This window comes from Artibeus jamaicensis, unplaced genomic scaffold, assembly GCF_021234435.1.
Source record: "Artibeus jamaicensis isolate MK-2021 breed Jamaican fruit bat unplaced genomic scaffold, CSHL_Jam_final scaffold_461, whole genome shotgun sequence".
In the NCBI taxonomy this organism is placed as follows: domain Eukaryota; kingdom Metazoa; phylum Chordata; class Mammalia; order Chiroptera; family Phyllostomidae; genus Artibeus; species Artibeus jamaicensis.
In genome coordinates this window covers 10,045,891-10,058,514 of record NW_026522045.1, presented here as the reverse complement: position 1 = coordinate 10,058,514, position 12,624 = coordinate 10,045,891, and the positions used below count along the sequence as shown (strand labels likewise).

Sequence of the window (12,624 nt, the reverse complement as noted above, 5' to 3'; positions counted from 1 at the left end):
CACATTTTTATATTCAAATGACAATCTCTCTTTCTCTGGGGTTCTTTGACAATTACAGAGACTGTAAATAAAGTCAAAATTTAATTCCTATATTTTATCATTTACCATGTCTCATGGTATCCAAACTAAATATGCCACCAAATTGAACAAAGGACTTATTTAAATGCCATATCACATAGAAAAAAATGCAACCAACTAATGCTCATTTTGAAGCAGTCAAATAAAAATATACTGTATTGAAATACAGCAATGTTTAATTTTCTATCTTATATGCATCTGCCAGCAAACACTGTATATTACCTTTGAGACCAGGAACGCCACTTCTGCCAGGAATTCCCAAAGGTCCTGGTGGCCCTGGAGGTCCCATCACACCCATTTCACCTTTGGTACCTTTGAATAATATGGATAAGTAAATTTTACCTTTTCTGGACCTTAGAAAGATAAAAGATAAGTTGTAAGATATCAATTGGAAAACTATTGAGATTTGGAGGAAAAGCACTAAGTTTTTACTCCTCCTCTACTTTTGTAACTTAGTGACCACTACTGTTGATACCCACAAATAAAAAGCCTCAATGCAGTAGCTAATATTCAAAGATGGTCCTTCTTAAAGAATGACATGTCCCCATACACATACATTGTATAGCCTTCTCCCCTGGAATTTTGGCTGACTCTGTGACTTGCCCTTGACTAAATGACAATGTATGTGACACTGTATGACTCCCAAGACTAGATCTTAAGAAGTCTTGCAACTTCCACCTGGAGCTTTTAGAACATTAAATTTTGGTTTTGAGAATTATCTCCTTTGAAAACCAGCTGTCCTGAAAGGAGGGTAACCACCCCAACACTACCATAGTGCGTAATGACAATGCACCCACTTCATGCATGTCTCCTGACACTACCATGTTAGGAGACATTATAGATAATGAGATACTATGTGAACAGGCCAAGAAACACTCACTTGTCAAACAATTGCTATCTTGAAGTATATCCTTCACCCCCAACTACTCTAGCTGATGCCACTGGATTAGAGCTAAGAAACTCATTAAGTCATCCCTTAATTCCTGACCTGCAAAATCTTCAGCAAAATAAAATGGTTGACCTTAACCATTAAATTTTGGAGTTTTATATAGCAATATATAATTCAAATTCTCACAAAGTATAATGCAAATAGCAAAGTCACTTCCCATCAATCAAAAACATTTAACACCTTTCCTTAAGGGATAGTGTCAATCCAGAAAGTACAATGACAGAATAAGCCACAGTCACATCAGTTTTAATTTAATGAATCCAAAACCAGAGAAAACTTTAAACAAATTACCTGGTAATCCAGAGACACCTACTTTTCCTGGAGGCCCTGGCAATCCTGGGGGTCCCATATGGCCAGGTGCTCCAGGGATCCCCGGATTGCCTCTCTCACCAGGGGGTCCTGGAACATCAAACCCAGGAGGGCCAGGATCCCCCTTCTCTCCTGGTATTCCATGCAAGCCTAATTAATACAACATCATTGTTAACAAGCATTGAAGCAATTTTAAGAGACGTATCTAGTTATTTTCCTACCAATCAAGTACTAGAATCTGTATATAACAAACCTAACAGTGAGTTAGAAACATTTTTCACATCATGTACATAAAATGACCTAACAATCAAACTTAAAAATTTTCAAGTTCAAGGTTTGTCTGGAAAATGTCCAGCCATTGATAATATAATGAGAATAGTTTGCAAGACACTGATGTTACATGGAAAGCAAGGAGAGTGGACTGGAATATGCATGTGTGAACAATGACAACTTCACTGTACTAGTCAGTGGAGGCAGTAAATGCTGTTGACTGAGCATGTGTACTGTGTGGCTGTTGCATTCAAAATGACTGATCAAGTAAAGCAATGAATCTGCATCAAATTTTTTGTTAAGGTTGAACATTCCTCTCTGGAAACTGTTGGGATGATTCAGTAAGCCACTGATGATTGGCAGCTTCATCATGACAAAGCACCCACTTTATGCATCGTATCTTGTGCAGAGTTTTTTTGTGAAACATCAAATCACCCAGGTGACTCAGGCACCCTACAACCCAGATTTTGTACCTTGTGACTTCTCTGGTTTTTTCCCAAACTAAAGTCACCTTTGAAAGGGAAGAGATTTTAGACCATCAGTGAGATACAGGAACATATGACAGGGCAGCTGGTAGCAACTGGAAGAACTGTGTGAGGTCCCAAGGTGCCTACTTTGAAGGGGACTGAGGCATCGTTATTCTATGTACAATGTTTCTTGTATCTTCTTCAATAAATGTCTCTATTTTTCACTTTACATGGCTAGATACCTTCTGGACAGACCTCATATATTTCTCTAAGAAAGTACTTTTCAAATTAGATCTGGTGAAAGATCGATCATTTCTTAATTCCTAGTTTCTCACAGACTAATTTTTTTATAAAATTTCTAAAAAATAAAGTAAAAATTCAATGACAAATAGAATTGAGCTTACCTTTTAGTTATTAATTTCAACAAATAGAATTACACTGTGAAGTTGCTATAAAAGTTTCTAAATGCTTATTTTTAATTTCTACTAATTCCAATGTAGACTGGTAACAGTCTGTGATTCTAAACTGGTCCTTGAACTTACATTGCTCTAAGGTATTATAAATTATTGGGATATATATAATCCAAAAAGTGATTAATGAGTAAGTGAATTACATGGATCCTTTTAACTATATCTTGGCTTTGTATATGCTGTTTTAATAATTATTATTAGATTTTGTTGTTTTGTTTCTCAGTATTCTAGCCAGGGTTTTACAGAAAAAGATATGACACCACAAAAATATTTAACCTTAGTAAGTTTCTGGAAGACTGAGTTACTCTAAGAAACAAGGTGGTTAAAAATAATTTGCATAAGAAAAATAATTATACTACAAACATGGAGGGAGTTCCCACTCCAATAATATCATGTAACTTAGTGAGTCATTTAACATTGTTGGTCCTTGTCTGTTAAATGGGACATGTCATAACTGACTATAAGCTGGGGGCTGAGCAGGGGAAAATTATAAGCATCTCTTCAACAATAAGATCTCATTTTATTGTTGAAGATCCATAAGCAATTATTTTTGTTAAGAGAGCAATTATTTTTGTAAGATCTGTTTGATGTTATACACCAGTATGTCCTTAAACTGATTTGAGAATTCCTTTTAAATATTTTATTTATTTATTTTTAGAGAGAGGGGAAGGAAAGGAGAAAGTGAGAAAGAAACATCAATGTGTGGTTGCCTCTCATGTATCCCCTACTGGGGAACTGGCCTGCAACCCAGGCATGTGCCCTGACTGGGAATCGAACCAGTGACCCTTTGCTTCACAGGCCCATGCTCAATCCACTGAGCTACACCAGCCAGGCATGATTTGAGAATTCCTTTTACTTAACCAGTGGTTATGGTTCCATTGCCGAAATTTTATACTATAATACTATAAAAGAGAAAGAGGTTTTATATTATGATATTTGTGAAGTGTGGTGAGATACCTAATAATGAGCACTCCTATACTTCTGTATGAATCACTGCCTGTTATGTTATGGCCCAGGTAGTTTCTTAATATCTGAGTCTTCAAGATAACTTATTTATCCTTTGAAATATGACCAAAGACAATTATACAAAATAATGTAAGGAACCAAAAACCTAAAACCAGATAAATCATATTTGTTTTTTATGTTTAAAGCTTTACATTTATGATATAGCTTTTGAGAAGGAACTACAGTACCTGGTAGACCTAAAGTTCAAGAGGAAGAGTGTTACGGTTCAGCAGCAATATAAGCAAAAGAAACAAAAAAAAACAAAACAAAAAAAACCACAAGAAGCAAGTTACAAAAGAATCATTGGGTTAGGAAATAAAGCATGCAAAGATTAAATTTAAAATGTTTACAAATATATGTTAATAGATATTGATTTCCTACTATCATACATTAGTAATGCACAAAGAAAATTATTTTAGATATTAGCTCAGATATTCATATAGGATATTTTATAAATCAAATATATTTGCTGATAGAGACAGAATATTTACATTCACAAAAATTAAGTCTTTGAAAATGATCAGCTTTACACTTTTACTTATCTCTGATTTTTACTGCAATGAATAATCATTTTTAAAATTTTTGTTCAATTACAGTTGTCCCCATTTTCTCCCCATTATTCTACCCCACCCAACCCACCCCACCTCCCACTCCTTTGTCTCTTTGTTCATGAGTCCTTTATACATTTTGACTGACAACCCTTCACCTACTTTCCCCTGTTTTCCTCCTTCCTACTCTGGTTGCTGTCAGCTTGTTCTTTATTCCCACGTCTCTGGTTATATTTTGATTGCTCGTTTGTTTTGTTGATTAGGTTCCACTTACAGGTGAGATGATATGGTATTTGTTTTTCACCTCAAAAAAACTGAATAGTCATTTTGTAATTAAAGCTTCTAAGGTTTGTTAGAATTTAAAAATTAATTTGATTTTATACTGTTTCACAATAGTTATAGATAAGTCAATAGTTATTAGTGGATGACTATGGTTAAATAACCTACAGAAATATCTCTCTTTCAATTATTATTAGTAGTAGTAGTAGTAAAAAATATTATGCGATACACTTAACAGCTTTGATCTTTTCTATGCATATTGCCAGGAATGGTCATTCTGGCATAATCAGGAGGAAGAAAGTCAGTTAAATTAAAAACTCTGCTGAATCTCCTTATACAATTACAGGAATTATATGGGTATATCTATAGAAGTTAAGTACATTAGGGTTGTATAGGTACTCTAAATTTACTAGTAGCCAAATGGAACTAGTTAATGGGAAAAAAAGAAAAACTTCAAAAACATGTATTACCTGTGAGAAGTTTACACACACACACACACACACACACACACACACACACACACACTGCACAGAGGTTTTATAGCCAAGAAAGTTTAAACACTGTAATGTACTCTCATTCATTTATGAAAATGACATTAATATATCTTAGTTTCTTTGATTCACATTCGTCATGATGAACTTGAGCTATTCAGCCACATACTTTGTCCTGAGACTGGGCAAGCATTGTAATAAATTTTTGGATATGGAATTGAGTATATATAAATGACCACTAGAAAGATTCATTAAAACAGTAATCTTTTAGCTAATGGCCAAGTCAAATAACAAGAATCAAAAACTTCAAATTCTGCATGGGATGGAAAAGCAATTTGCTATTTTCCTTTGGCATTTTTTTCTTTTATTTCCCTGCTGTCAAGTGAGGAGCTGATGATATCCAACAGGTCCTTTATTTATAAACATGCCTTAAACTGCATAGTCCGCCTTGAAATAGAGAATGACAAATAGTAAAACATAATTAAATGATAGAAAATCAGTCAAAAGAAAAGACTGAAAAGCGTAATGCAAACATATACACTGGAGATAGGACAATATACTTTTCATTAACTACTATATTACAAAATAAAACACAGTAAGTGTATTAAATAAGCTTCTTATTAAATAATTGGTAGTAAGAATTTCAGTCATGCAGTATAAGTCAGGGCTATCAAGATATTAGTAATACTCTTGCTGATCATCATGCTATTGAAATGGATAAACAGAAATTATAATATTTTTGAAATCAGTTAAGATAATATTCAGCTTTGTTGATTTAATAAAATTTACTTTAAAGGTTGAAAATATATAGCTAGTATCAAATATAAAATGTGGCCTATCCTGTGGCAAAAAAAAATTGTGACTTAGCAACATTCTATATTAATAAGAATGAATTCAATACATTTTCATTCTAGTTGTTGTTAACTTCACTTGTTGAATAATATTTGTTTTAACTATGACTATCACTATTCTTGAGCTCTATGACAAGTATATACAGTGGTGGGCAAAAGTAGGTTAGTAATAATAATAAAAATATAATAAATAATAAGTAAATGATAATACAAAAATAAACTGTGTTTCACATACTCACAACTTGAAACCTACTTTTTCTCACCCTTATATTCACATAAGAGAGTAAATTCAGCACCATTATATTCTCCCTGTCCCATCTTACCTGGACTTTATAAATCAATATATCCATATAGGCATTAGTTTAAAAAAGAATGAGAGAACATTAGATAAATGAAACACTGTAGAATATTCGCTAAATTTGAAAAAGTGTGAATAAATGTATTTTTATTTTGTTCAGATTAGTGTTAACAGTGATCTCTTTTTATAGTTGCTAAGCTGTGATTGAATAATTAAAATTGCTTTCATGTGGTCTTTTGTGGATAGGCTTATTGCACTTAACATAATAGTCTCTAGTTGCATCCATGTAGTCAAAAAAGGTAGGAATTCCTTCCTTCTTTTTTTTAAAGTCTAAGTAGTTTTTTTATTGTTGTTCAATTACAGTTGTCCCAATTCTTCCCCCTTGCTCTTCCCTGCTCTGTCCACCACCCCTTCATCAGTCAGCCCCCATTCTGTTGTCCAATACCATGGGTCCTTTATGCATGTTCCTTGTCTTGACCCTTCCAATTCTTTTCCCCATTATCCCTCTCCTTCCTCCCCTCTGGTCACTATCAGTTTGTTCTTTATTGCCATGACTCTGGTTCTATTTTGCTCACTAGTTTATTTTGTTCCTTATATTCCTATTATATGTGAGATTATATGGTATTTGTCTTTCACTGCCTTACTTATTTCACCTATTATAACACTCTACAGTTTCATCCATGCTGTCATGAAGGGTAGGAGTTCCTTCTTTCTTTCTGTTGCACAGTATTCCATTGTGTAAATGTACCACAGTTTTCAAATCCACTCATCTAGTGATGGGCACTTGGGATGTTTCCAACACTTAGCTATTGTGACTAGCATGAACATAGGGGTGCATAAGTTCTTTTATTATTTATTTTTTTAAAGATTTTATTTATTTATCTTTAGAGGGGGAAGGGAAGGAGAGAAACATCAATGTGTGGTTGCCTTTCGTGCATCCCCTGCTGGGAACTGGCCTGCAGGGAACCAGCCTGCAACCCCAGTATGTGCCCTGACTGGGAATCGAACCTCAATTGTCTGGTTTGCAGGCCCGTGCTCAATCCACTGAGCTACACCAGCCAGGGCCATAAGTTCTTTTAAATTGGTGTTTCAGAAAGGCCAATACCATATGACCTGACTTATAACTGTAATCTAATGAACAAAATAAACTAATGAGAAAAACAGAATCAGAGACATGGAAACATGTAACAGACTGATAGTTGTAGGAAGGGAAGGAGGGGGAAATGGTGGAAGAAAAGGAAGGGGACTAGTTAAAGAATATGTATGAATGACACATGGACATGGACAACAACTAATTGAGGGTGGGCTAAAGGTGTAGGCTGGGTGGAAGGGGCAAAGGGGAAAATTCAGGACAACTGTAATAACATAAGCAATTTAAAATACAAAATAAATTAAAAAATGCTTTCAAAACCTCATGCAATGTGGGAAAATAAAAGAAATATCAAGAACCATCTGATTTCACTCATCTGTGGGACAGAAAATTTAAAACCACAAATAAACAAATAAAAAGTCCTCATAGAGACAGATACTACTATGGTAGTTACCAGAGGTAAGGGAATAGGGAGACATAGAAGAGGGTAAAAGGGACCAAATATACAGTGTTGGAAGGTGATTTGACTTAAGGGTGGTAAATATACAATGCAATATACAGATGACATATTAGAGAATTATACACTTGAAACCTATATAATTTTATTACACATTATCCCAATACATTTAATAAATATTTTTAAAAAGAAATGACAAAGCACAAGAAATTATAAATTCATTTTAGCCATTGTTGTGGAACTGCAGAAGACTATAATGGACAAACCCAAAAAATTGTTTTTCTCACCATCCTTCTGTACGCTAGTTAGAATGTCTTTATTTCTTGAGTGTTGGAGCAGCTACTTTCTAACAACCTGCTTCAAAGTAACACTGTAAATTTTCTCATTTTAAAATTAGTTGTGACATGTTAGGGGCTATAAAAAAAGGTACAATGTGCCATAAAATAATTTTTTAAATAGAACATAAACAATAGTAAACTTTACTTTCCAAGGTTTGTTTTATATTGTTAATTGGTGTTCCTACATTTTTAGCATAATAACTAACAAAATACCTACTGACATTTAGGGTCAGAAAATATATTTCCTTTGTTCAAACTCAATGTGTCTACATCATAACTGTGTGTTTAAGTCATCTGATGTGTTCAAGCTAATAAGGAGTGATTAAATGTTCGATATTTGTTTTAATTTTATGAGTTATTGCAGTGCTTTCCAATAACAATGTTGGCTCAAGAGTGGGCCTGACTGTGCCTGTCTGGATTAAGATAAAAATAATTCACATTAATAGATGGCTCAGAATCTACAACCTTGAGTAAGCAAACTCTCACATAAATGTAGAGGAACCATATGTTTCTCTAGTAGGTTACAAGATGACAAAAGGTTTTGCATATCCATGTAAGAAAAGTTTAGAGTGCTTATCAGTTGAGAAGTGATTGCTGATTTAGGACCATAAGAGGAAAAAATTCAACTCATTTTATTTAAAAATGAGAATGCCAAAAAATATTTTTAACAAAATGGTACCTAGTTTTATATGTTAACAAATGTTAAAGAGTTCCCATAGACAAAGGTCTATTAATGCTGTATATGTAGCTACTCAGGACTGAAATAATCATCACTAGACATTCTTAGGTCTGTGATTCCAGGCCAATGACTAGCATAATGATTATATGCTCTGACAGTATACTACAATTATGAAATTACATGATTGTTAATAGACCAATTTTAAATGCACAGAGAGGGGAAATATCAGAGATTAAGTATACAAGTAGACATATTACCTCTCAAATTTCTTTTCTGGAAGACTGTTACATATATTACACTTTATTGATGAGCTGAACAATATCTATACAGTGAGTGCTACTACAAAATATACATTTACTCCAATCTTACCAGGTGGGCCTGCTGGTCCAGGAATCCCTGGTGGCCCTGGTGCTCCCTGAACACCTATTCCTGGTAGCCCAGGAGGTCCCATTGGTCCAGGTTGTCCATTTGGTCCAATGTCACCTTTAAGAAATAAATATAGATTTATTTTGCATATAGATGTCCAATTGATTTGACATCCTTTATAGAATATACTTATTTTTATATTGGAATCACCCTTGCAACTTTGATAAAAATCAAATTGTGGAGCCCTATTGTTGCATTTGATTTGCTAATATTTCCATGAGGATATTTACATCCATGTTCACGAGAGACATTGATCTATAGTTTTTGTTTTTCCTTATAATTTCTTTGCCTTCTTTTGATATTAGGGTAATGCTGACCTCATACAATGATTGGTAAGCAAACCATTCCCTTCTACTTTGAAAAAGAAATAGTGTGAAACTAGTGCTGTTGCTTCTTTAAATTTTTGTTAGAATTTATCAGGAATTCCAAATGAACCTGTAGTTTTCTTTATTGGGAAAATTGTTTCATTATTTATTTTTATCGTATTTTTTCTCATTACCATTTATCACCCTTATACCCTCTCCCTCCCACAATCCCACACTGTTGTCTATCCATGAGTCCTTTTTCCTTTCTGCTTGATCCTTCCACCCCCTAACCTGCCCCCAGAGCTGTCATCCTGCTCTCTATCTATGAATCTACCTCTATTTTGCTTGTTAGTTCAGATTCTTCATTAGATTCCACATATGACTGAAATCATATAGTATTTGTCTTTCTCTGACTGGTTTATTTCACTTAGCATAATGTTCTCCAGGTCCATCCATGCTATTGCAAAGGGTAAAATCCTCTTTTCTACATCCTCATAGTATTTCATTATTGGGAGAATTTTAAATAGAAACTCAATTACTTTAAGAAATGTCTGCATTATGTCTTTCTTCTTCAGTGAGCTCCAGTAGTTTGTACCATTCAAGAAATTCATCTGCCCTGGCTGGTGTAGCTCAGTGGATTGAGCTCGGGCCTGCAAACCAGACAATCGAGGTTTAATTCCCAGTCAGGGCACATGCCTGGGTTGCAGGCTGGTTCCCTGCAGGCCAGTTCCCAGCAGGGGATGTGCAAAGGGCAACCATACATTGACGTTTCTCTCCCTCTCTCCTTCCCTTCCCCTCTAAAGATAAATAAATAAAATTTAAAAAAAAAGAAATTCATCTACTTCATCTAAGGGGTCAAATATATGAGCATATAGTTGTTTGTCATAGTGCCTTATCATTCCTTTAATGTATGTACGGTATGTAATAATGGTCCTTTTTTCATTCCTAATATTGGTAATGTTTCTCATCTTTTTTCTTGGTTGGCCTCACTAAAGATGCATCTGTTCTATTGATCTTTTCAGAGAATCTCATAAAGTTTTTCTATTGTTTTTCAATTATCAATTGCATTTTTATCTGCTCTTATAGTTATTATAGTTGGCTTTTCTTGTCTACCTTCTTAGGGGAAAAATTAAATAACTTATTTGAGATTGTTCTCTTTTCTAATAAAGATTTCCATAAATGAATTTTTTCTAACCACTTCTTTATCTGCATTCTACAAATTTTGTTTTGTTTTCATTAAATTCAAAATACTTTCTATTTTATATGCCAATAATAAACTATTACAAAGGGAAATTAAGAAAACAATCAAATTCATCATTGCTTCAAAAAGAATACATGCAAAATACTAACAATAAATTTAACTAAGGATGTGAAAGACCTGTACTTGGAAACTTATAAAACACTGAAGGAAGATATTGAAGAAGATACAAATAAGTGGAAGTGCATACCATGTTCATGGATAAGAAGAATTAATATCATTAAAATGTCAATGCAACCCCAAGCAATGTATATATTCAATACAATTCCTATAAAAATTCCAATGATATATTTCACAGGACTAGAACAAATATTTCAAAATATATGGATTCACAAAAGGCCTTCCATAGCAACAGCAATCCTGAGAAAGAACAAAGTTGGAGAAATAACACTACCTAATATCAAACTATAAGGCCATAGTAATCAAAACAGCATAGTCCTAGCATAAAAATACACATGGATCAATGGAACAGAATAGAGTCCAGAAACAAACCCACACCTTTATAGTCAATTAATATTTGATAGAGAAAGTAATCATATACAATGGGCTAAAGATGCCTTATTCAATAATTGGTGTTGGAAAATTTGGACAGATACATGAAGAAAAAATGAAACTAAACTACCTTCTTACACCACACACAAGAATAAATTCAAAATGGATTAAAGACTTAAATGTTAGACCCTAAAACCATAAAAATCCTAGAAAAAAACATAGGCAGTAAAGTCTCAGACATTGCATGTAGCAAGAATTTATCTGATATGTCTCCTCAGACAAGGGCAACAAAATAAATAATAAATAAATAGGACATGAAACTAAACGTGCAGCAAAGGAAATCATGAACAAAATAAAAATACAACCCATGGGATAGGAGAACATATTCAACAATACACATGACAATAATATCCAAAATTTATATAACACTTATAAACTCAATACCACAAAAACAATCCAAGTAAAAAATGGGTAAAGGACCTGAATAGACACTTCTGCAAATAAGTCATACGGAAGGCCAACAGACATATGAAAAGATGCTAAATGTCACTAATCATCAGAGAAATGCAAATTAAAACCACAGTGAGATACCATCTCACACTTGTCAGAATGGCTATCATCAGTAAATCAACAAACAGCGAGTACTGGTGAGGATGTAGAGGAAAGGAAACACTTTTGCATTTTTTGTGGAATATGAAGATAACTCAAAAATTGAAACTGGATCTGCCTTTTGACCCAGTGATCCCATTCCTGGGAATATATCTGAAGAAACCCAAAACACTAATTTGAAAAAGCGTAAGCACCCCAATATTCACCGATACATTTTCAACAATTGCCAAGACATGGAAGCAGCCCAAATGTCCATTAATAGATGATTGGGTTAAACAACTATGGGACATTTACACAATAAAATGTTATTCTGCTGTCAAAAAGAAGAAATTTTAACCTTTGTGACAACATGAATGGACCTTCAGAACATTATGCTAAGTGAAAGTAAGCCAGTCAGAGAAAGACAAATACAATATGATTTCATTCATATGTGGAATCTAATAAGAAAATGAACTAACAGGCAAGATAGAGAAACACTCATAGATGGAGATCAGGGTGACACCTCTCAGGGCATTAGGAAGTGGTGGAATCTAGTAAAAAGGAAAAAAGACTCATTGATGTGAAAAACAGTTTGGTGATTGCCGGTGGTAGGGGGCTTAAAGTGGGTAAATGGTAATGGAAAAAAATATTTAAAAAAACTTTCTAGTTATTCCTTTTGGTTAATGGATTATTTAGAAGTATTTTGGTTATTTTCTAAATATGTCAGGGTTTTTTTCAGATAGCTTTCTATTACCGATTTCTGGTTAAATATGGTAACAGAAAGAGACTCTACTGTCTCATTTCAATGTTTTTAATTGTCCAAAGTTTGTTTAATTGGCCCAATTGTGGTCCATCATGGTGAATGTTACATTTGCACTCAGAAAGAATATGTTGTCTGCTCTTTTTGTATGGAATGTTCTATAAATGTCAAAGTTGAAGAGTGAGGCTGAAGAGATATTCCTGACATTGCCCTGCT

General features: G+C 33.9%; 1 protein-coding gene across 3 annotated transcripts in view; it reads right to left on the bottom strand.

The window, feature by feature from the left end:
- COL4A5 (collagen type IV alpha 5 chain) overlaps positions 1-12,624 on the bottom strand; it is a 293,639-nt gene that overhangs the window by 58,302 nt on the left and 222,713 nt on the right. For all 3 annotated transcript variants that reach the window (XM_053657521.1, XM_037167116.2, XM_053657520.1), the window contains 3 exons: positions 8,949-9,062; positions 1,319-1,486; positions 301-390 (listed from right to left, as the gene is read on the bottom strand). In XM_053657521.1, coding sequence (XP_053513496.1) covers positions 301-390; positions 1,319-1,486; positions 8,949-9,062 — 372 coding nt within the window. The remainder of the gene's footprint in view (positions 1-300; positions 391-1,318; positions 1,487-8,948; positions 9,063-12,624) is intronic.